The sequence below is a fragment of the Carassius gibelio genome, chromosome A16, assembly GCF_023724105.1.
Source record: "Carassius gibelio isolate Cgi1373 ecotype wild population from Czech Republic chromosome A16, carGib1.2-hapl.c, whole genome shotgun sequence".
Classification (NCBI taxonomy): Eukaryota; Metazoa; Chordata; class Actinopteri; order Cypriniformes; family Cyprinidae; genus Carassius; species Carassius gibelio.
Genome location: NC_068386.1, coordinates 2,438,026 through 2,463,761, shown reverse-complemented (window position 1 = coordinate 2,463,761; position 25,736 = coordinate 2,438,026). Strand labels below are relative to the sequence as shown.

The 25,736-nt window shown below is 33.2% G+C and overlaps 2 protein-coding genes across 3 annotated transcripts; one reads left to right on the top strand and one right to left on the bottom strand.

The window, feature by feature from the left end:
• Positions 1-2,083: 2,083 nt before the first annotated feature.
• Positions 2,084-7,747, bottom strand: LOC128030350 (electron transfer flavoprotein subunit beta). The gene is made up of 7 exons (XM_052617897.1): positions 7,621-7,747; positions 6,034-6,192; positions 4,680-4,838; positions 4,527-4,589; positions 4,229-4,387; positions 3,172-3,384; positions 2,084-2,557 (listed from the first exon to the last, which is right to left on the bottom strand). Exons 1-6 carry the CDS (start codon positions 7,735-7,737, stop codon positions 3,214-3,216), a joined length of 828 nt encoding a protein of 275 aa, XP_052473857.1. The 5' UTR covers positions 7,738-7,747; the 3' UTR covers positions 2,084-2,557; positions 3,172-3,213.
• A 154-nt stretch (positions 7,748-7,901) lies between these two features.
• On the top strand, positions 7,902-19,774 carry LOC128030352 (upstream stimulatory factor 2). 2 transcript variants are annotated; one of them, XM_052617901.1, is made up of 11 exons: positions 7,902-7,948; positions 9,229-9,488; positions 9,716-9,777; positions 10,200-10,277; positions 12,883-12,990; positions 13,265-13,356; positions 13,694-13,781; positions 17,087-17,148; positions 17,375-17,469; positions 17,608-17,736; positions 18,618-19,774. In XM_052617901.1, the coding sequence occupies exons 5-11, from the start codon at positions 12,953-12,955 to the stop codon at positions 18,705-18,707; spliced, it is 594 nt and encodes a 197-aa protein (XP_052473861.1). In that variant the 5' UTR covers positions 7,902-7,948; positions 9,229-9,488; positions 9,716-9,777; positions 10,200-10,277; positions 12,883-12,952; the 3' UTR covers positions 18,708-19,774. The 2 variants fall into 2 exon arrangements, with proteins under 2 accessions (XP_052473861.1, XP_052473862.1); XM_052617902.1 differs by lacking the exon at positions 10,200-10,277 and having other exon boundaries at positions 9,229-9,389.
• Positions 19,775-25,736: the final 5,962 nt, after the last annotated feature.

Sequence of the window (25,736 nt, the reverse complement as noted above, 5' to 3'; positions counted from 1 at the left end):
TCATTAAAACAAAAAGAGAAGTCACTTACAAAATAAGATTGAATAAACACTAAAACATCTGACAAACTTTTTTCAACAAGTCTTCTTCAGAAGAATGACAAAAATAGCAACTTACTTCAATGTCTGACTTTCCTAAGTATTTCCTAAGAAGGCTTTAGTTGGGTAACATCTGTGAACTTAAATGCTATTTCTTTTACTTCATTGGTAAGCAGAAATCTATGAGGCAAGGTCCATACTTTCTCCCAAGGTATTTTCTCCACAATGCTATTATGTAAGGAAATGTTGTTATCTCTCTCTGAAAAAGAGGTGTAATTTTATAGTGTATTTTTTTGGAAATTGGAATTTATTTTCCACAGTAATGTCACATAGAGAGGGAAGATCGCAGCGTTTGATGGACATTAACTCACATTTGTTGATATGTATGGCAGAGACCTGAAGCTCTTTGTTTTTATGAAGTCATTTATTCCTTTATTAATCACCAATTTTTACTTTTTTTTTTTTTTTTTTACATTTATTTCGAATTTCTGCAGGTTTGGGTCTACAAAGTTGATGAAGTAAAAGAAATATTGGTTATAAATATTACACAATTTTAACCCAATAAGTGTGTGCAATGTAACACACTTAAACCAAACTTGCTTGCCATTATTGAAACCCAATAAATACATGTCAGTTACAAAAAATAAAATAAAAAAAATTAATAATAATAATTAATAGCAAAAGTACGATTTCTACAACTAAATAATATTAATTATAACTAAATTTTAAGTTTTTATAATTTTGAACAAATAACAACTTGGTACCTATATAATTTAAATGCATGTTTATTTATTATTCATCATTCATTTATACTAAATAATATTCACAATCACCCTGAAATTACATCTGAAATGACGAGGAAATTCTAAAGATTCCAAATGGAACTAAATTGTAACTTAAGGAATATTATTTAAAATTCAAGTAAGGACCACAGCTAGACTTTCATTCAGCTTTACAGACGATTTCTCATCCGTTTAACCCCTCAGTGTCATACTGTAAATGCTGCATCAACTGGCAACACTTGTGTTTCTGGAGCGCCGCCTGGCTACAGACAGAGGAACTACACACTAAAAATTGGGGTAAAAATCATTAACTTGGATTATGTCTTACTGCTAGAAAAACACAAAATATCAATCCATCCAAAAAGAATATTTACATGATGCACATAATCCTAACCTGCTGGTATTCCCTTATTTTGCTTACTAAAAGTGCATTGAACATGCAAACTCCTAGCACAGACAATTATAGTGACGCGAAGTGTGGCCTCTAGGTCTGGTGTTGATCATCCCTCAACTGTAAGCGCATTTTTTTTTTTTTAGATTGACTGTTCATGTTGTCAGCTGACCTGTTTTTTTTTTTTTTTTTTTTTTTTTTTAATGCCAAAACCATAAGGTTTTGATTTCACACATACCAAATACATTTAATGTGAATTGAGCTGCAATAAAAGCGTGTAGAAACAAGAGTGGGCGGGGCTTCGCGTCCTGATTTTAAAGCGATGGTTAGTTCACTACAGATTTTACCATGGTTTACTGTTTCAAACCTGTATGACACTAACTGTCACAGAAATGTAATAAAATGACTAAAACAGCTGTCATTTTTTATTCCACCGTAGAAAAAAAACATGATGCATGTTTAGATCAACGTGAGGGTGACAACAGCAATGTTGGTGAATTATTCCTACATTTAATAACTGCAGCACAGTGAATTGTACTAATTTATAGAGATGATTTTTTCTTATACATAGTAGGCTATAGTGATCATGGCAGCCGATTCTCTGTTGTATGTCAGGTAACAAGCCTAGGAATTAAAGAGTTCTTATGACTTTCAATGGAGACAAAACAAGGTATTAAAATAAACAATTAAAAATCGAGATATTTCTTATTTTATGAAAAAACAAAAAAAACAAACAAAAAAAACAATACAGTTGTCTCTGCAATTTAAACCGGGATAGAAAAAACTGCAGCTGTGGAAAAAGAAAGACATATATATATATAATTCCCATTGCACTGATCCCCACCCATTAATGAGACAATAAGAAACAATAAAATGCATATGAAAAAGATGCCTTTTTATTGTCATCAAATGATACTGTACAATCAGGACTCTTTCAGAGGTGCTTGTGGTAATGTGATTTACTCTCTCGATATGCTGTGAGACACTGGCCTATTCAAAATGATGATCATCTTTAATCAACATAACTGAAGTACACTTGAAATCACGTTTTTAATTACACAATAATTGACAGGAAGCACAGAAAAGGTCTGTTATGATTTTGAGTGAATGTATCAATTAAACAAACTTAATGGCTTATTGGTGCATTCAAAAGTGTCCCTTACAATATTGATGTACTTCGTCTTAAAATGCACTGAAAAAGTGGCAAGGCCTCGCTGGGATGGACTAGTGTCTCTCAGCATCCACATGAACATAAGAGTCAGAAACACACAGGAGCAGGTACTACATGAACTACATGGGTCTGGTCTGGACTTTTACTGGCTTTAAAGTTTGCTCCATCACCAGTGACCTAGAGAAAAAAAAAAGAAAAAAAAAAGACAGAAGAATATGTGAATTACACACGGCCTGCATCTTACACAGTATATAAAAAAAAAAACTTAACAAAAAAAACTAATATTACCTCATTTGTTTAAAAACAAATATATAATATGTCTCAGCAATGCACTTTCCAAAATAACAAAATAAACTGTTACATTTTAATGATTCAAAATGTATAATTTAACTTACAATCTGCAAAGGAGTGGAAAAAGCAAAAAGATAATAATAATAATAAATTAGGCCTAGACGAAAGAATTTCTTCTGAATCATTCATAGGGCCGAGCATTGAACAAACAGTGGTAAATCATCTCAGATGAAGACAGGAATCTTGTTTTTCTGGAGAATTCAAGAATGCTTCATCTTATGAATGGTTATCGAATGCAAAAATGCTATGAAATATATTATTAAGTATTAGAACTACGTAACTTTTTTTATGTTAATCGTATTTCAACCAAAAGTGGGTGTCTTTCTGCATGTTCAATTCAATGTCTTTTTCTAGTCCTCGTGTTTTATTTCATTTATTTGTGTAAATTGCTTTTGAGAAATGTTATTAGGGCACGTTTCATAATCATATTAGATTCTTACCTTCAGTGTTAGTCTGCACCGCCCCTCCTGCATCTACTTCCTCTATACTCTTCCAGCTTCCTTCAGTTTTCCCACCAGATCCTCGACCGTCTCCACTTTGACTCCAGCTTGTCTCTGAGGAGGTTCATCCACCTTCAGCACCTCCAGCCGTGAGCACACATCCACTCCCAGGTCTGCAGGCTTCACATTCGCAATCTTCTTTTTCTTTGCTTTCTAAGGAGACAAAAACACACACAAAGTTTGAAAAATAAATAAATAAATAAAAATACTGCAAAAATGTTTATATTTTCAAATATTATTCTAATTCCAAATGCAATTTATTCCTTTGATCAAAGCTGAATTTTCAGCATCCTTACTCCAGTGAGAAATCATTCTAATATACCGATTATGCTCTGTTTTTATTTTTAAATGGTGCTCAATCATTAATGTTGAAAACATTAATTTAATCCTTTAGTGGAAACTTCTTTTTTTTTTTTTTTACAGGATTCCTTGATGAACAGAAAGTTCAGCAGCAATTATTTCAAATAAAAAAAATGTTGTAACATTATAAACGTCTCCACAAGCAATTTTGATCAATTCAATGCATCCTTGCTAAATAAACATATTTATTTAAGAAAAGTTCTCATTTACCACAAACATTTGAATATTCATGTTTCACTGAAATATAAAGCAAAAACTGATATTAATAATAATCAGAAATGTTTCAGCATATTAAAATGATTTCTGAAGATCATGTGACACTGAAGACCGAAGTAATGATGCTGAAAAATCATCATTTCACAATATGTTCACATTGAAAACAGTTACAATATTTCTGTATTTACTATATTTTTGGTCAGCCATGGTGAGCACAAAAACACTTTTTTTTAAAACATTAAGAAATTTGTTTTTGGTAGTTAATATATTTACATATATGCATTATTCAAAGCACTTGTATTGCATTAAAGCTATCAGTTCAGGCTTTCCATGGGAATCTAACTCATGCCCTTAGAGTCGCTAGAGCAAAAACTGTACTGTATTCTCTGGTGATGTGCAGTGCAGCGTGGCATTACTGTACCATGATGTTGGGCAGCGTGGCGTATCTGGGAGTGTTGAGACGGAGGTCAGCGGTCACCACGGCTGGCAAATTGATCTTAATGGTCTCCAATCCACCATCAATTTCTCTCACCACCTTCAGCTTGTCTGCTTCGAAGCTCACCTCAGATGCAAAGGTTCCCTAAAAAAAAAACCAGGCAGCGAAAACATAGACAGCGTCAGAAAAACAAATGCTCAAAAGGTGCTCAAAATCCATATTAACAGTGATGCTTTTCTTACCAAACATCACTAAATCTAAAGATGGGAACAAGATGTCTCACCTGCGGCCAGTCCAACAGCGCTGCTGTCATCTGTCCAGTTTGATTGCAGTCATCATCAATGGCCTAGACGAGAAATAACACCTTGATATCATGAAAGGCATTGACATATATATTCAGTCATTTGTTCATGTGCAATGATTAACCGTCAGCTACCTGTTTACCCAGAATGATCAGATCTGCTTGCTCTTTCTTGGCGAGAGCAGCGAAAATCTTGGAGACCTGCAGGGGACCGAGCGTCTCGTAGTCTTTTCCGGAGACTTCCACGTGTATGCCACGGTCCGCACCCATGGCCAGAGCCGTCCGGATCGTCTCCTGCAACACAGATATTTCTGTCAGGACGCTGATTAATGATCATCTGTGATTTCATAATATTTCCTCACATGGTAAATGAACAGTAAACTGATGCAGAACTGTTAGTGGTTTTTACATGACATCATAATATTCAAATGAAAGATTTCCTGTTTTAGAATGTTATTTCTATTCATTCATATATGTAATATATTTGAAATTTAGGGTCAGTACATTTTTATTTGTTTTTGAAAGAAGTCTCTTCTGCTTACCAAGGCCAAGTTTATTTGGTCAAAAATAAGGTAAAACTGTACTATTGTAAAATATTATTATAATTTAAAATAATTATTTTCCATGTGAACATATATTGACCCTAGACTATAAAAGCTTAAGTTTTAAGTCTCTGGCGTATATTTTTTGCAAAAGCCAAAAAAAACATTGTATGGGTCAAAATTATTGATTTTTCTTTTATGCCCAAAAATCATTATGATATTAAGTAAAGATCATGTTCCATTAAGATATTTTGTAAATTTCCTACCGTAAATATAACAAAACTTAATTTTAGATTAGTAATATGCATTGCTAAGACTTCATTTGGAAAACTTTAAGACGATTTTCTCAATATTTAAACTTTTTTGCACTCTCAGATTTTCAAAATTTCTAAATATTGTCAGATCCTAATAAATCACACATCAATGGAAAGATTATTTATTCAGCTTTTAGAGGATTTATAAATCTCAATTTCAAAAAATTGACACTCAAGACTGGTTTTGTGGTCCAGGGTCTTATTTTTTATAATGTAATTTATTCCTGTGTTGCGCAGCTTAATTTTCAGCATCATTACCCCAATCTTCAGAGCCACATGATCTAATATGCTGAACATTTTTTTTTTTTTTTTTTTTTGTGGAAACTGTAAAACATTTTTTTCAGGTTGCCTTGATCAATAGCAACGAAAAGAAGAACAACATTTACATAGCAATTAAGTATCTAGTTGTTTTTAAATTATCATTATCACTTAAAAGATTCTGAATTTTTTGTATAAATTAACGAATGTGACGTTTCGCCATTCATTTTTTTGAACTCATAATAATAATTTCCCTAGGTTTTGGCAGCTTTTCCATCACGTCCAATAACTTCAGACAGTGTTCCTTCACCAATAAAAATTAAATTACGTGTCCAGCACCAAGGAGAGACACCAGAAAGCTTGAGTGTTTCTGACCTGAACCTGCTGAGGACCACAGCTGACGGCCACCACCTCCTTAACAAGCTTCTTCTCCTTCAGTTTGACGGCTTCCTCCACCGCGATCTCACAGAAGGGGTTCATCGAATGCTTGACGCCGTCTGTGACCACTCCAGTGCGGTCCGGCTTGACTCGGATCTGAGGTGGACAGAGATTTCCCAGATCAATATCCCTATAAAAGGATTACTCTCTGGATCACAACTGAACCAGATCAGAGGTTTCACAAAAACACAGCTCATATAGCTACACAATAAAGATACCCAGCTCGTAATAAACTGCTTTGAAAAGATCATGCTGACACAGAATTGGGATATTTGACACTGGACTGACAATCAGCCTGATCAATATTACCTGACAATCAATAAATTACAAAGTAGTTACTCAACATTAGAGCACAAGACCGAAGATTAAAGAGCAAACCAGCAACCGAGCATTTAGATCGCATGTTCGTCCACTTTTAGATTAATTAAATCTAACAGAAAATTCAATGCTTTAAAACACTTTTAACTGCAACTTAGAATTGTACATATGTTCATTTAAGTAGTAAGATGTTTACTTCACATAAAAGGCAGTTTTATAAAATAATGGAAAATAATGTTGATGATCTGCATACTACATTAATTAAAATATGTGATATGTACATCTATCTCCATCTATATCAATCCATCTATCTATCTATCTATATATATAATACGCACATTTAATTTTTAATAAGGTTTCATTAGTTAACTACTTTAGTTAGCATGAACTAAGTAGAACAATACTTCTAGAGCACTTAATAATTTTAGTTAACATTAATTTCAACATTTACTAATGCATCATTAAAATCAACATTAGTTAATGCATTGTGAATTAACATGAACAACTGTATTTTTATTAACTAACATTAAAAATGTTTAATAAATAATGTAATAAATGTATTGTTCATTGTTAGTTAATACATACTAATGGAACCTTATTGTAAAGTGTTACCGATTTTTATTTTTTTATTTTTATTAAATGATTTGTTTTACAAAAATCAACCCATCTCAACATGACAATTTGTTAAATGGTGCTTCACATCACTTTAATACGTCTAATAAATGAAAAAAGGCTATTTTCACACACAATAAATAATTGATGCACATACACATGTAACGTTATATATATATATATATATATATATATATATATATATATATATATATATATATATATATATATATAATTGCCTACACGCGATTACATTTATAAACAACAGACAGAAAATGACAAATGTCCATTAATGTTGACCCATAACGTGTTGCCATGGCAAATTAATAATGCAAACTGTAATATAGAAATCTAACTAGATGTGAAAACAATTAATAAAACCATACTTGAGAAATTCGTGCAATGACATATCAAGTAATAACAACAATGACCTTCAGCAAACAAACAGCGCAGTCAAAAAAAAAAAGTCGAGCCTCATTCAACAGAACACCTGGCCTAAAGCTGGATCTTTACTATCTAAAATAAGGCAACTTCGAGTTTATTCATAATCAAAAGCATCTGTGTGTGTTTATTGAGAGATTATCTGATGTATACCTTGACAGCATAGTCAATGACCCGCTTAACTCCGACCAGAACTCGACCGCTCATCGTGACTCTTCCTCTGACGGTCCGGAGTGGAAGAAAGACGGAGCGGTTCTGGTGTGACACCATTTGAGGCGGGATTTAAAGCACGCCTATTCTGTGAGCCAATAGAATTGCTCAGATCAGTGAGCTATCAATCAAAAGCTGAGCAGTGGCCAATCAGGTACTCTGAGTGTTCCTGCACTCTAGCGCTCCGGATCGTTCCTTTATAAGTAGGTTAAAGGTCGTGGGACTGTTATTATTAAACGCGGGGTCGACAGAAGATCTAAACCGCGCTACAGTAAATGAAATTATTACAACAATTTATGAGAGAAATGACTTTGCTGAGATTCAACCGAATATAATCGCAAAATGATTGACTGAAGCGCTCGAAACAGCAGCTTAAGGACATCTGCTGGTCACAATAATGAAAGAAACATGATTTATTTTCTGTGTTAAGTCTTGTGTAATAATACATTTTCAGTGTAGATTTCTTAAAGTTGCTTCAAGTTTTGTGGTGATAATGTGTATCTGTGTATTTAATTTATCTTTCGAAATATCACATAATTATCAAAAGATTGTTTTTCTTAAGCCCTAAAGATGGATAGTTTGCAAGATAAAATATAGCACAAATATTAATTGCAAAGCAATTGAAAATAAATAAATAAATCTGAATACACTTATATATATATTTTTTTTGATAATATGGTATGCATTATGTTCTAACAATTATAAAAAATAAAATAAAATAAAAATCAAGCACATTATTACATGGAATAGCTTAATTCATATAAATCAAAACAAGAAAATAATAAAAATAATAATAATAATAATAATAATAATAATAAACAACTATGGGAAAGCTGTACCACAATGTATAATGATATAAAAAAAAGGTACCTTTTCTATTTAAAAAAAAAAAAATGCACATTTATTTTAGAAATGTATAGATTTATATACTTGCAAACCAAAACTAAGCAGATCCCTATCATTTAACCTTCACTGAAGGCTAACTCATCCCCTCATAAAAATATTGCTGTATTCATTTTCTGAGAAAAAGAAATAATAATATAATATAATTATAATATAATTTTGTTATTTATACACCTATACTACAATAAACACTTCAAATAAATTATTTTAAATAAATAATAATGATGCTACAAGCAATAATAAAAATAAAATCCCAATGGGGAAATACATCACTGCAATTTCACTGTGGTGCAGCGTTGCCATACGGAAAACATTTTTTTTTTCTCACTTTACTGTAAAACTATGTTAGACAAAGCTAATCTGTGCATAAAAATATCTAATTTACTGCAAAAATCCCCCTTGAAAAGAGATGTTAAGAAAAGAGGTTAATAGAGCAATTTTGGAGAACTTTATCAGGTGTCTTCTGTGTGAGGTTTTGACAGACATTCAACCTCAAGGCCTGCCATTTTAATTACCATACTGCAACATATTGTGTTTTTATTTTCAGAATAACAAGGAAATTAGTAGAAATTAATTCTTGCCATATGGCAACTTCGCACCATAAAAGGTTAAATACAATGCTTATATTATGATATTTCCATACTCCAGCTCAGTTGGTGGCAGTAATGCAGTATGAGTTGGTTTACCATTTATCCTCACATGAAGAAGGAGACATGTCAGCTGACTGATGTGTTTGTTCCCGTGATCAGCTGAGAGAGAGTCAGATCACTGATGGATCAGCTGGAGTTCAGCTCACACACTTCAGTCAGGTAATGCATTACACCTCCAGCAGCTCAGGGCTCGTGCAATGCACATTCCTGCAGAAAGTCAAGGGAAGTGTGTCATGCATGCAGGGAATTTCATGCACTGTAAGTTTGTGAAGGCACATTTATTAAATATATATTAATAATGCAGTTTGATGGTGGATGCATTGTATGTCTTCTGCAAATGGGGATACATACCAAACTTTTACTGGTCCTCTAAATTGTTTTAAATATTTTAGAGACCAACATCTGCCTTGAAGTTAAACAAAGTGATTTTGAAAAAAAGTTTTGAATGTAATTCAATATTCATATTGTGCTTTAATGTGTCTCAGGAACAAGAAGTTTATCTGCAGACACAAATATTAAGAAAATAAGTTTGTACAAACAGCTGAAGGTATGTTTGTCATCAAGTCGTATTCATCACACATGCTTTTTTTTCCATGGTGTGCGCTTTTTTTTTTTTTTTTTTTTTTTTTTGCAGTTTTCTTTTTTCCTGATATTTTACTTTATTCTCTCTCTCTCTCTCTCTCTCTCTATATATATATATATATGCATGCTTTATTTACAATAATGCATTTAGCAGATTTCTAGAGTAGGTGACATGCAATTTAACTTATTAAAAAAAACAATTTTGTTTGTTTTTGCTTATTATTTATTATACATGCTATATGCTACACATTGTACATCTTATTATTTGAGAGACCTTTACATTAGTTACCTTATCAGTAGTATTACTCATGAATAATTTATTATTTTATTTATTTATTTAAATGAACACATAAGGGACCCATCCGCTGAATTATTTTCTTGATGCAGGTGCAGCAGCCAGTCTTCCTCATCCTTTAGCTTATGTGGATGGCAACATTCACTATCAGTTTCACACAATAAATACAGGTGAGTTTCCTTTTAGTGTCATCAAAGATAAATCCTTTATTAGAGTCAAGCTTTTTGAAAGAAAGATTAAACCAATTTCTTTGTCTGTTTGTCTGACAGTTTATTTCCCATTTTGTCATTTTGTCTCTCATGAAATCGGCCAAGAACCTGACTGATCTTACCACAAAATACCCTGTAAATAAAAATTTAAATAAAAAAAGAAACAATAATAATGCTCTTATACATAGGATTTATTTCTTTATTTTGGGCGATGAGAAATGCCTGGGAAATGTTTTCTTGAGTTTCACCCATTAGCAGTCATGTGATTCTAATCTTTGGCTGGGATTGGCACTGGGCCTGTGTCACATGTCAGTCAGGCGGCGTGTCACATGACAGATGATTGGAGCGAGGGTGCTGTTCAGGGGCATTTACAAATACATATTCTGTCAGCGAACAACTGTGTCATTCTAGACCTTTAAATTAGATCATGCACAGCTCTCTGCATCCCAGGAATGATGGATGAATGGAGAATTCAGTCAGGAGATGCTAAAAATTTCCCACGAACACTTTATAGGGAATTATGACTGTTTTCCTTACACATCAGGGTCTGTGACTGCAAACAAAAAAATAGCAGAAGCTCTTGTTTTTATGATTACTTTCCTGTAGGGGTCGTGCGATACCTTAATCGCATCACATTATTCACAAATTTCAGCTAATGTGTCATAACTACATGCTGTTTGGATGTTCGGATTGAATGTGATGGATATTCTGTTGTCTTATTAAACCTTTACAGTTGAAGAAGTAATGGAAAAACCTATAAAGATCTGGAAATTAGTGCGTTACTAGTCAAAGCTTTGGAATAGTTCAGATTTTAATTTAAAATAACTTGGAAACTCAGACATCTTTATCAGGCCTAAGAGCATGCCTATGTGATTAGGGACAAAATCTTGTAAAATCAGGCCAGGAACACACTGATAAAGGAGATCAGAGTGATTAAGAGGAGCTACTCTAAAAATCTGGAAAACCAGTTTTTGCAAATAAGCATGCTTCATTGTGGAAAGGACTGAAAGTAAGACATCTCAAACTAAAAGACTCCATCCTCCTGCACTGAGGAGAATCAACAACTTGCTAAAGACTTGAATGAGTTTTACTACAGAAGTCCTTCTGCTTCAATTGCTCCACCGTCATCCCCATCCCAAAGAAACCCAAAATCACAGGACTTACTGATTACAGACCTGTGGTTTTAACATGTGTGGTCATGAAGTCGTTTGAGAGACTGGTGCTGACCCACCTGAAGGATGTCACTGGACACCCACTGGACCCCCTGCAGTTTGCTTATCAAGCAAACAGGTCTGTGGATGATGCAGTCAACATGAGACTGCACTACATCTGGACAAATCTGGGAGTTATGCAAGGATCCTGTTTGTGGACTTCAGTTCAGCCTTCAACGCCATCATCCCAACACTCCTCTAGACCAAACTAACCCAGCTCTCTATTCCTAGCTCCATCTGTCACTGGATCACCAGCTTTCTGAAAGTTAGACAACAGCTAGTGAGGCTGGGTAGGTAAACTCACATCCTAGACTCTCATGGTCAGCACTGGTGCCCCTCAAGGGTGTGTGCTCTCCCCAATGTTCTTCTCACTCTACACAACGGATTGCACCTCTACTGACCCCTCTGTCAAGCTCCTGAAGTTTTCAGATGACACTACATTCATCAGTCTGATCCAGGACAGCGACGAGTCTGCAAATAGAAGTGACGTTGAGCAGTTGGCTGTCTGGTGCAGTTATAATAACCTGGAGTTGCACTAAAAAATATTTTTATCTGCACTGTTTGTTCACTTTACTGATTTGCACTCTATCTGCCATGTGCCTTGCGCTGCTTTATTTAACTGTATTTTCAATTTTATTATGTGTCTTTTTTTACTTTCCCCTATTGTATAGCTGTATTTTATATTTTATATTTGATCTAGATTATTAGGCTCTACTGTTAGTGTTATCTGTATGCACCGGGGGTCTGAGAGTAACGCAAATTCTCTGTATGTATGTACTGTACATGTGGAAGAATTGAAAATAAAGCAGACTTGACTTGACTTGAGTTGAATCCTGAGCAAAAACATTAAATTTTCCACAAAAAACATTGATTATAATAAGAACCACTCTTAATAGTTGAGCACCAGTAATAACTGATAATAACTGAGCAGCAAATCATCATATCAGAATGATTTCTGAAGGATCACGTGACACTGAAGACTGGAGGAATGATGCTGAAATTGTTAGCTTTTCATCACAGAAATAAAATACATTTTAAAATGTAATCACATGGAAAACAGTTATTTTAAATTGTTATAATTTTTCAGAATGTAACAGTTTTAACTGTATTTTTAAACTAGTAAATGCAGCCTTGGTGAGGAGAAAATACTTATTTCAAAAACAAAAAAATTCTAAATTATTCAAACTTTTAACCGCTAGTATTTTTTCCAGACCTAAGAAAAGTTCTGGAAATGGGGCTATACATAATGTTCAACAATCACAAATTGGCTCGTTCACATAAAAATCACAATTAATCTAAAAATCTATATTTTAACCAACTCTAGTTATGAAAGTTTCTGTCTTTGTCCTCCTCAGGTGACGTATCGGGTGAATCCAGTCTCAGATCAGCCACTGAAGATTAGAGGTGAAGTCGAAGGCCAAATTAATGTGGTCTCTGCATCCAACCTCACTGGATCCCAGCAGGTATGGAATAAACACGTGTCACCATGGCAACCAGCTCGATCCCAGCATCAGCACCACTTTTCCTTTACGTCCCATTTGTTATACTTCTTCATCATGTTGTGATGTTAAGTGTGAATTTCATTCAACATACACCAGAACATGACATGTCAGAGCAGAAAATGAAAAATACACAAACTCAACTATAACTAAATAGCCAGATGTTAAGGGTATGTTTGTGGGTTGTAAAATATTTCACGACTGTTTTCTCCCAGAGAGTAATTCAAAACTCTTTCAGTAATGAAGATGCTCCTGCTGGAGAAGATACTAGAGAGAAGACGGCTGTGTCTATACAGAAAGCAGCTGACCCTACATTCACACAAACAGCAGGTATATATACGTTTGACATTAATAGAATCAAATGCAACATGTTTCAATAGACGGAGAGGTTGAGTAATGCATAAAGCAATGCATTGATTAGTTTAATCTTAGACATTTTGTCATTTCAAAGGTGGGTGTTTATCTGCATTTCACAATGACTTCAAATGCAGCTCATGCTTTTATTATCAAAATATTTATATATACATATATATACATTACATGCACATTGATAAGATCATCCACCCATCTTCGAACTCTCAGTAACTCTTTTAGTTCTCCCAGCAGCAGTAAATATGATGTGAATTTAGTATGGAGCGATACAACATCTGTCCTCACTCTCATTTAGGTCAGTTCTACGTGATGATGAATCCTTCAGATGTTCTGCATTCTGCCTCTCAGCAGACTATAGCGCCACGCACACATCTATACACTGTGTGAGTATAAAAAACTGCATTTACATGCCACAGGTGTCCTGTAAAGTGTAACTTGTGCTTAAACCCACTACATTCATTTATAATTTAAAAAACATTTATAGGTCAAATTATACAGCGTCGGGGGTTTGTCTTTTGAACTTGTAATGGGATTTTCTCAGAGAGTGATTGTCTGCAGGCTTTTATGTTGCACTGTTGCATTTTTTTTCGTGCCTTGCTCTCCGTTTAACCTTGGGATCCCACCAGCGCATCGGCAAATCCATGTAAAAACAGGGCTGTTTGTCATGATTCTGTATTCTGACAGGATCATGTGGAGAGTGTGGTTTGCATTGCTTCCGTTTGAAGGTGCTGTTTTCACACCGCAGAAGCAGAAGTGTGGTGAAAATGGGTGATGCTCACGTGTTTGTGTGGTTGCAACATCCTTATCCTGCAAAATAGGCTCAGTAGAAATATCTGAAGAATTAAGTGTCAGATGTGTTTGTTTCAGTCATTTTTGTTTGAGTATTGCCTTCTTTACGACACGTACAGCTTTTGCAGCTCATGCAGCATAAGGAATTGCACAAGAGTCCTAATCTTCCTTTCTTCCATTAGAATCCCAAATCCTTCAGGTCATTAGATCCACTGTAGTTAGAGAGAGAGGATTGTGTTCAGATTTAAATAGCGAGCACTCAGATGCATTGAACCAGTGTTGTTTTAGTGTTTATGTGCTATTGTAGTGTTTATTAATATTTTAAATGTGCTTAAATTTTTATGTTCATTTTTTTATTGATATGTAGCTTTAATTGAAATTGTTTTTTTCAGTTTTAGTTTTAGTCATTTTAATAGTTCAACTTGTTTTATTTCTGTTAGTAGTACTGAAATAAAATAAAATTAAAATATTAGATTTAATATAAATATTACATTTTAAATCATAGCTGTAGCGATAGAGCTTTGTAATTTTCAAGAATATTTTTTTACTTTATTATTTTTATTATTATTATTTCTCAAAGCAGTACATTTTAAATAATAGCTTTAGAGATAGATTTGTAATCTTAATATAATTTACTTTATCGCAGGAAAGTCTTAAATGACAAATGTGATTATTTGATTTATTTGTGGTTTTTGTGTGTTCATGTATTTTTTACATTGTTATATTTCATTTATTTATTTATTTATTTTATTTTTGTTTAGTTTTCTTTCGTTTCTTTCGATAACATTTCAGACAAGTCTCAAGTTACAGAAATGTGAAATGTTTTTAATTTAATTTAATTTAATTTAATTTAATTTAATTTAATTTAATTTAATTTAATTTAATTTAATTTAATTTAATTTAATTTAATTATTTTTAACTGGTGAGAAGATCTTTTACATCCCCTTAAACCAAAATCAATGTAAATAAATGCAAAACTGTCTATTAAAGGTAAAGAGTGTTATTTCTGTTCCACACATTAGCACTGAACAAATGCCTATTGCGAGTAATAAGCAACTTTGTTGAGTAAATATTTGCCCAGTAACTTAATTAGAAATTGAAACATAATAAATAAATGGCATGAATCAAATTATTTGAATAATATTCTGACATACAGTATGTGAATGAATAAAATCAAAGACAAATGTTCTACTAGAAAATTGGCAGGTGTGCACCAAACAGATTTACAAAAATAATAATGACCATTTCCAAACAAATTTCAGACACTTATACATGCTTGGTTCCCTTTTTTCTTTTTCTTTTTCTTTTTTGCAGATAATCTAAATTCATGTAATTACTTGAGACAATATTATTATGTCTTCTGTCCATTCAGGCGACTCAAAACAAAATAGGTTGCAATTCCATTTCGTGCCACTGGTGGCGCAGACTTCCCACACTTTACCTTGCTTATACTGTGGCTCTTTAGTTTAAAATGGTACAGTCTGCTGTGCTTTACATACTGAAGTACCTTTCCTCTGTAAATGGTGTTTTTAATATAAAGGGACAGAGGAATAGACCTCCTGTAGTGTAAATAAAATATATCTTCAGTTCAAAATCACTTTTTGTTGTTTTGCATTAGCACCGTTAAAGCATTTCCTTGCCTTCATGGTGCTTTGTCAGATGCTTTACCCCGTGTTGTGTATTCTTCCCTCTGCGGAGTCGTGACTTCATTAAAGCGTACCTGAGGGAAGGTGTACGCGGAGAACAGTTGTGTCATTAGGCTAAAGTCAGGCCTCGTCGCAGAGAGCAGCTGTTCAATTTATAACTTAATGAACACAAGGGACTCCCATGAGATCATACATGAAGATATCTGCCAATCCACAACACTAGCTTGTCATAATCACTATTGACCAATATATGGGCTTTAATAATGAACAATACCAATATCATGAGTGTAGTGTGGCTGAATGGCAGATTTCATTTAAATACATACATGATAAAATGTAAATAAATGCTTACACTGTAAAACAAATAGTTTCAAGTGTTTGTGCTGCCTTAAAATGTAGTCTATTTGAAATGTTAAGTTGTACTATGTGAGTTGAGTTCAGTAAACTTGAGTAAAATCTTAAGGCAGCACAAAACATACTTTTAAGTTGAAACAACTTAGTGTACTTTAGACAGAATTGACCTGTAATTAAAATTTTGTGCAAATTGTCTAAAAAAAAAAAAGAAGAAAAAAAGGATGCATTGACAAGGATGTCTCTAGTATTTTAACATTAAAATATGAGTTATACTTATTAATCAATCCCAAACAAAAATTAATCTTGTTTATTATTATTATTATTATTATTATTATTGTTATTATTATTATTATTATTATTATTATTATTATCCAAAGCAGTACATTTTAAATCATAGCTAAAGAGATAGATTACAAATAGATAGATTTGTATTCTTTAATAAAATTAACTTTACTAAAAGGCAGCTACATTTTATTTTATGTAGTATTTGCTCTTTATTTGTTTGTTTTTGTAATATTTTTATTTATTTATTATTTTATTTTAGCTTTGTTTAGTTTTCTTTAGTACATTTGTCAGTTATTTTTTTATTTTATTTTTTTTAGTTTTCATATTTTTGTCCGATTTTAATATATACTTTGTTTTGCAAAGACAAGATTGCAAGCCTTGAAAAATACCTACATTGAGATATTGAAGGCAAGAAATATCAAATAATGCATATGCATTTTTTGTAATTTTCATACTTTATTCCATTTTATTTTGTTTAGTGTCTGTTCTTTATTTGTGATTTATTGTTTTTTTGTTTTTTTGTTTTTTTTAAAGTTGCAGATCACAGAGATATTAAATTGAAGAAAAATATGAAATATTGCATATTATTTAATTTCCCCCCATTATTACTGTAGGAAAATGGACAGTCCGCTGCGCGCTCCTAGAGACGAGAGGAGAAGAGCACAACATAATGAAGGTCAGTGAATTATCATAATCTAGTCTTTGTAAATGAAAGCAAAGCATCAGGACTTGGACCTGGAGAACCAATACTGTGTCCACTCCAAAGACATTGATACAGAAGAATGATGATGTAAATCCTCCTGTAGAGGCCAGTAGAGCATTGATAGAACTGAACATGTGTTATAATTTTAGACAGTATGGCCTAGATTTTGCCTCTGATCTTTCTTCTTGTTGATGTGCAGTTGAAAGGCGACGTCGAGACAAAATCAACAACTGGATTGTGACGCTCTCAAAAATCATCCCAGATTGCGGCATGGATGGCACCAAGACTGGAGCGGTGAGCTGCATGATGCTTCTGTCACCTAAATGAAGATCTGACCTTAGTATTGACCTGTTCTTTACAATAGATGCTTGGAAACTGCATCGTGTTAACTACATCTCTGACTTAAATGCATCGTGTTTCTTGTTCCTCCAGAGTAAAGGTGGGATCTTGTCGAAGGCGTGTGATTACATTGGCGAGCTGAAGCAACATAACCAGCAGCTGCAGGAGCGTTTGAGAGGAGTGGAGAGAGTGCAGATGGACAATGAGCTGCTCAGACGGCAGGTATGAAGCTAACATCACGTTTAGCAATAACCTAATATTTTTTTTATTTGATGATCCTCAGAATTGAACAGGCTATTTTTGCTACTGTGCCTTTAAGACTACATGCAAATGAGCTTCTGTGATTGTTAACCTCTTCACATGTGAAGTTCATATTGTTGTTCATCAGTGGGCTGAATAGCTGTTAATGTGTAAATGAGGGCGGGCATATGTTAATGAGCTCATGGTTGACAACATAATGTTAGATTACGCCTACTTAATACTTTTTTATTTATATAAAAAAAGCAGCAGAAATACTGTATGTCCTCCTTAAAATCTAATGTGAACATTTTACTAGGATGTAATATCTCCAGTGATTTAATTGCATAAAATGTATTATTAATATGTCCATTTATTTTTTATAATATTTTATTTTTATTTATATTTATACTATCTATCTATCTATATATATATATATATATATATATATATATATATATATATATATATATATATATATATATATATATATATATATATATATATATATATATATATATATATATATGCTTTTATTTTGTTTAATTTATATTAAATTATTTGATCTTGTCTTATACGATTTTATTAAATTATTTTATATTATTTAATTTAACTTTATTTTATTTTATACAGGCTTCCTCTAGATAAAGCAGTAGAGTATGCATTAGCAATGGCACTATTTGTATAAAATTTTCTTTTATCTTATTTTATTATTTATTTTAAAATATTGTAAAATTGTTATTGCTTCAATGCAATGGAAGTCGCTTTGGATAAAAGCGTCTGGAAAATGCCTAAATGTACACATCTAAAACATCAGCCTCTACATCTTCAGAACGAACACTCATTTTCTGTGTTGTTGCTTTCAGCTGGAGGAGCTCAAGAGCGAGAACGGCCTTCTGCAAGCACAGCTGGAGCATCTTGGCACTGACACGATCACAGACGCCTCTGCACAATGAACCTCAGACATCCTGGGAAAGAGATTCTGGCCAGTCCAGATGAAACAAGGCCCTTGACTGAAGTGGGGCGAATGACACACACTGGCTTGTGCTCAAGAGTCTGTCTCAGTGACTGGGTCATCTTCAGCGCTGGATGTCTGATATAGCCTGATATATGTCTGATAAAGTCACACTTGCTGCAGATGAGATCAAAGGTCAAGACGTTTCCATTAGAACCAACACCAGGAGCCCGTAATCCTAAAAGAGGCTAATTATTCTTCCTAACTAACTTCCAACTAAACACTGGAATATAGTTAGACAGCTTTCATTATGTTTTTTCACTCTATAATAAACCCCAGACATTATCCCTTTGCTTTTCCTAATTTTCCAGCTTTGTTGCTTTCAATTTTGTCTTCATGCTTTACTTGAAGTATTAGTTGTTTGTTCAATGCCTCGCTTAATTTAAAATTCTCCCCGAGAAACTCTGCTGCTTTGAGGTGTTTGGGAAGGTCGTTACGGGATGAATGAAGCCATGATGAAATGTCATTAGCGGTTCCAGTCAATTTTAGTGTTAAAGTCAGAACAAAAGCACCTGCACGTACGGGTCGCACTGAAGGAAAGCTCTGATGCAAGAAAATGAGCTCGGACTGGGATTATTAGTTTCTTATCTCGGATCGCCTCCGGAAGACTGTTCGGAAAGCATCGCCTAATCTGAGAAGCAAATGAGAAAATATTCACAAAGCTGTCGAGGATGCTTCGGAGGTAAATGCTGGACATCTCAGGAATGAAGAAATGTTTGTTATTGTGTTAGAGGTTTATTCTGTTACTTTAACCTAATCGCCAGCTTTGAAAATGTCTTGGTTCCTCAGAAGTTATGGTTTTGTTCTTAGTTGACTTGGTTGAAACTTTTTGTGTCATATTTATATAAACAACTTTAAGAGTTTTGTTCCTTAATTCATAATTCAAGTCAGTATTCCATGATTAACCATTGCTTGCAAATCAAATATGGCAGCAAGAGACGTGAAGACTCGTGAAGTTTCCATATTTGATGGATAAAATTTGATGAATAAAGACTATGTTCTGTTGCACACGTAAATCTGTTGAATGACTTCAAAAGACATTGTTTGGACCATTTTTATGGTGTTTTTGTCATTTTTGGAGTTTGACAGACGTGGACACTATAAGAGCTGCATGAAGATTCTTCAGTTCTCCGTTTGTGATCCATTGAAGAAATCACAGTATATGGGTTTAGGGCGACTTAAGGGTGAATAAATGACCAAAGCTTTGATTTCTGGGTGAACTGTTCCTTTAAGACCTCACAGCAAAGGAAAATAATATGCATGACTAAAAATAACTCTTAGTTAATAATAGACCAAAGCGTCTGTTGTTTTATGTGAACCCCTTCATTTCTGCAAGATAAATATCGCACCTTCTCTAAAGGACTGTTAGCAGATTTCTGCATTATGATAATTATCTTGTAATAAATGCTGCCCTTAACGGCAGTGATTACCCTAATGGCCTTACAGTAACAGTGAGGAATAATTGCAGGAATTTTAATATGACTGTAAACCCTCCTCTGAGAGGCAGAGAAACTTTACTCCTGAATCGCTTTTACAGTCTCTTCATAAACTTTGTTTCACGGTCTGTGAAGGTCTGTTAATTGACTCGGATATTAAGCATGTTTCGTTGCTGCTAAGGTTGTTTAAACACCTCCTTAGCTTTTTATATGCATTATAATGTGAAGTTTCAGCATCCTAACAATTTGCACTAGAAAACATGACAATATTGTCTCAAGAGCTTAAACTAGTGTCTCAATAACCGACCGAGCTTTGAGGGAATTTGTTTTGTCTGATTTGACTTAAAAATATGTATTTATTTCAACCAAACAAACATTGTAAATTATGTATTTCTGTGTTTTATTTTGTGCAGTTTAAGTGATTTGTTTGGTACACAAGCGAATCACTGAATCGGAGATTTGAAGTGATTCATTAAACTTAGAAATGAACTTAGCCTAAAACTCAGATTTTTTTGTGAATGTTTGTTATGTAATGACGCACATGAACTGAAAAAAGATGCAATGCATTTTACATAACCAGTGAAATCAGTGTGAATACTCCATCCTTATACTCTAAAGGTTTTTCCAGGTGTTATTCTCTGGATTGGCAAAACATTCATGTATGCCTTTCTGTGATTGATGTATTGTCTCCAATATTTTAAACATAGGCCGGTCTAATACAAATGACCTTAGAGATGATAGTTTGGAAGAGGAATGCACTGCTCACTCAGTCTCTCTCAATTCATAACTGTCTCTATTGTGTCTGTAAATGAGGTTTGAGTCACAGCTGGGACGATTTTATCAGATTGTTCATGAAAACAGAGCGAATGCTTTGCTAATATCATTTATTCTCAACCATCTCGGCGCTCATCTGAGGATACTTCACTCATTATAATTCTCCTCATCATTCATCATTGTTCACACCTTGCTTAGGAAATGACCCTCAACTGTCGGAGAACGGCTTGTGACACCAAACAGCAGGTAATCTCAGTCATATCAGTATGAAAAACATAAAGCTGCTTTCACTGATCAAACGGCAGATGCCCAGAAACTAATATTAGCATATTAATTTTATTTATGCATGCCATGCTCTGGATATTGAAAAGAGTGCAACAGTTTGTTTTCTCCATGCTGTATGCATTGCAAATTATGTAATAGTGTTTTTACACTCTCAAACTTTGCAGCAAATATTAAATTCATTGGATTTTATGTGAATCGTTGACTGAATTTAATTAAAAATGTTGATTAAAAAAAAAAATAATAATACAAATCTAAAAGTTCAAAGACTGGATTTAACACTGGATTTAAATTAGATTATTTTTCTTTTACTAGAATGTCATCAAAAAGTTTATTTCACTAATTCCATTCAAAAAGTGAAACTTGTATATTATATTCATTCATTACACACAGACTTATATATTTAAACGTTTATTTTTTTTAATTTTGATGATTATAACTGACAACCAAGGAAAATCCCAAATTCAGTAACTCAAAAAATTAGAATATAACTTAAGCCCAATACAAAGAAAGGATTTTTAGAAATCTTGGCCAACTAAAAAATTTGTAAATGAAAACTATGAGCATGTACAGCACTCAATACTTGGGTGGGTGTCCTTTTGCCTAAGTTACTGCAGCAATGCGGCGTGGCATGGATCAGTCTGTGAGACTGATGAAGAGTGGCTTGACACAAGGAATGCAAAGCAGAAACCCATGTCTTGCATACGTCTGTGTGTAGTGGTTCTTGAAGCACTGACTCCAGCTGCAGTCCACTCTTTGTGAACCTCCCCCACATTTTTGAAAGGGTTTTGTTTCACAATCCTCTCCAGGGTGCGGTTTTCCCTATTTCTTGAACACTTTTTTTCTACCACATCTTTTCCTTCCCTTCACCTCTCTATTAATGTTCTTGGACACAGAGCTCTGTGAACAGCCAGCCTCTTTTGCAATGACCTTTTGTGTCTTGTCCTCCTTGTGAAAGGTGTCAATAGTCGTCTTTTGGGCAACTGTCAAGTCAGCAGTCTTCTCCATGATTGTGTAGTCTACAGAACTAGACTGAGAGATCATTTAAAAGCCTTTGCAGGTGTTTTGAGTTAATTAGCTGATTAGAGTGTGGCACCAGGTGTCTTCAATATTGAACCTTTTCACAATATTCAGATTTTCTGAGATTATGAATTTGGGATTTTCCTTAGTTGTCAGTTATAATCATCAAAATTAAAAGAAATAAACATTTAAAATATATCAGTCGGTGTGTAATGAATGAATATAATATGCAAGGTTCACTTTTTGAATGGAATTAGTGAAATCAACTTTTTGATGATATTTTAATTATATGTGTATGTTCATATATATATCTAACTTTTCTCATTTAAATCCAATGTTGCATTATTGTGATTCATCTGTGAGATTCAGATTTTGGAAACACTTTAGAATAAGTTTCCATTAGTTAATGTTAGTTAACTACTTTCGTTAACATGAACTAAGCAAGAACAATACTTCTACAGCATTTATAAGTCTTAGTTCATGTTAATTTCAACATTTACTAATGCATTATTTAAATCAAAAGTTGTGCTTGTTAACATTAGTTAATGCACTGTGAATTACCATGAACTAACAATGAATAACCGTATTTTCATTAACTAACATTAACGAAGATGAGTAAATACAGTAATAAATGTATTATTCATTGTTTGTTCATGTTAATTAATACATTAACTAACATTAACTAATGGAACCTTATTCTAAAGTGTTACCCAGATTTTTTAGGAAACAAATACAAAATTATTGAAATAATCATAAGACAAAATCAATTTAAAAAGAAAATTAATATATATATATATATATTTAAAAATAAAAAAATACTGCAGTAATTTAAAAAAAACACACAAAAAAAATATATATATATATATATAATTTTTTTTTAAGGTCATCACTCCTTCACCTTGACTTTCTAGATTGTCTTCTCTATTGGCGCGTCTGTGAGCCGCCGGTCAGACACACAAAGGCAGGCGTCTGTATGTCCCCTGCTCTGTTTGACGTGACTGATCTATGGACCCGTGTCCCGTTAGGACATCACAGTCTCTGCCGTCCTCGTCCTGCAAATGCATATAAACAATAGAATCAGGCTTCCTGGATGTTGCTTTAATTGTGTTTATTTGATTAAGCCAAAATACTGGTAATAGAGTTTTAGAGGTTTAAAGTTCAAAAGCTTGGGGTTGATAAGATTTTGGATGTTTTTGAAAGAAGTCTCTTCTGCTCACCAAGGCTGCATTTATTTGACCAAAAAGACAGTAAAACTGTAATATTGGCAAAATAAATAAATAAATAATAATAATAATAATAATAATATATAGTTATTTATTTATTTATTTATTTTATAATTAAAACTAGTTTTTTTATTGAATGTAAAGCACTTTGTGATATTTGATCTAGAAAGGTGCTATAAAAAATACTTTCCTATTTTAATATATTTTAAAATGGGATTTATGTGCTAGTTAATGTTTATGTATTTTTAAAGAAATCTCTTTCGACATTGTAACATAATAAATAATAAATGTCTTTACTGTCACATGCTTTTATTGTAAACTGTTAATATATTAAATGCTGAGTATTAATTTCTTTAAAAAAAAAAAATCATTCTGATTCCAAATTTCTTTAAGTGTAGTATATAATATTAACCTGTTAAATTGTATATTAATTTATTCATTTATTTTATGAAAACCTTAAATCTGCTTTCATTGATCAAATGCCAGATGCTCTAAAACTATATAGATATTATTAGCATATCAATAATGTTTATATATGCCGTGCTTTCCATATTCAATAGAGTGCAAAAGTACACCCATATTGCAAATTATGTATAAATTAGGTATACAAATATCAAATATTTTATATTAATGGTTAATTACTTAGTCAATATAGTTTTATATCATACCTTATTATACAATGCATTTTTTTTTAAGATGCTTTCCTTTAATTCAAATCAAAGGTTGCAATGTCGTGATTGAAAAAAAAACACACTATCTAGTTTGGTGATGTGTATGCAAGGCTTTTTTGTAACGCACAGAGAAATTATGTAGGATTTGAGTCTATAAAAGTCTCTATGTAGTTGTAGGTGACTCTCAAAAGAACACAAAAGCGATCTGTTTCGCGCGCAACAGAGACATTGACACGTTTAGGGCCACTGTGTTCTTGCTGAAGGACTTCATTGTTGCAGCTGAACGCTTCAGCATCCCTGATGTCAGAGCACCAGTGAACCCGTCTGCTCGCTGCTGCCCAGCTCTTTTGTGTTCACGAGGATGGGTTTTACAGCACTTCAGCAGAAGCCTTTGTTCTGCGTGTGTCTCTGTGCGGTGGCTGCGGGTTTTGTGTGCGGTGATTACAGACGGCCTTATTTATTCATACAGGTTCATGCCTCTATTCCCCACTGCTCTCATCTAGTCTTAGTATAGAGGTGCTCTTCTGTTCTCTACAAAAGAGCTTGTGGCGTCTCACTTTACTGAGCAGCCAAGTGATTTGGAACTGAAGGTGACGTGCCGACTTCCTCTTCACTTTTCTGTGAATTTTCATTATTGCAACAGCCGTTTCATTGTCTTTTGCAAGAATGAATGCGAAAAGGTCGAAGCAAACATATTTGGACGAGTGCATTCGTCTATAAAATCAATGTACGTTTTATTTGTTTAGTAGGCTGGATGAAAATGAAATCTGATGGGGCTTGATAAAAGAAGCGGAAACTCACAAATATCAGGTCGGGCGGTGGGATAAAGGCTAATAGAAGCACAGAATGAGAGGCTGAAATATAAAATAGCAAAGAATTAGAATAAACGGGAGATGACGAGGAAAGGGTGAAATGTCATAATTTGTAATCAAAGTGAATTTGCGGCAAAATACAGATTTTAATGGAAGGTGCTAACTTTGAGATTAGAGCAAAGGAAGACAAGGAAGGCGTTTCTCCTTTCTTTTAAAACTGATATGCATTGTAATGTCCTGAAATACATGGGAATAATTGTATATTTGTGTGTATAGGCTATATAAAAATGTGAAGATTACAAAGAGGTAGGCACGGTTTCACAGACAGGAGACTATAGGCTTTAGTTAAATTAAGATATTCAAGTAGCTTTTATTAAAATGCTCTTGAAACATACATTACTGGTGTGTGCATGTTGAGACAAAACAATGACACTGACATATTTTAATATACATCCGTGCAAGTTATTTTCTGATAAAACTCATAGTAAAAATATAATCACAGTATAAATATAAAATAAATGTATTGCCTGAATGCACTGTGAAAAGCGTATATTAAATGCATAAATTAAAAAAAAAAAATAATATATATATATATATATAATTATTTAATTAAATGTATTTCTTATTATATATTTATTATATTATTTTAGTTATTTTATTATTTTAATGTTTAAAAATTATTTATGTATTATATTATTTAATTTCTTGTCTATTTATAACTTTTTTTTAAATCTTATTTTGTTTACCATTTT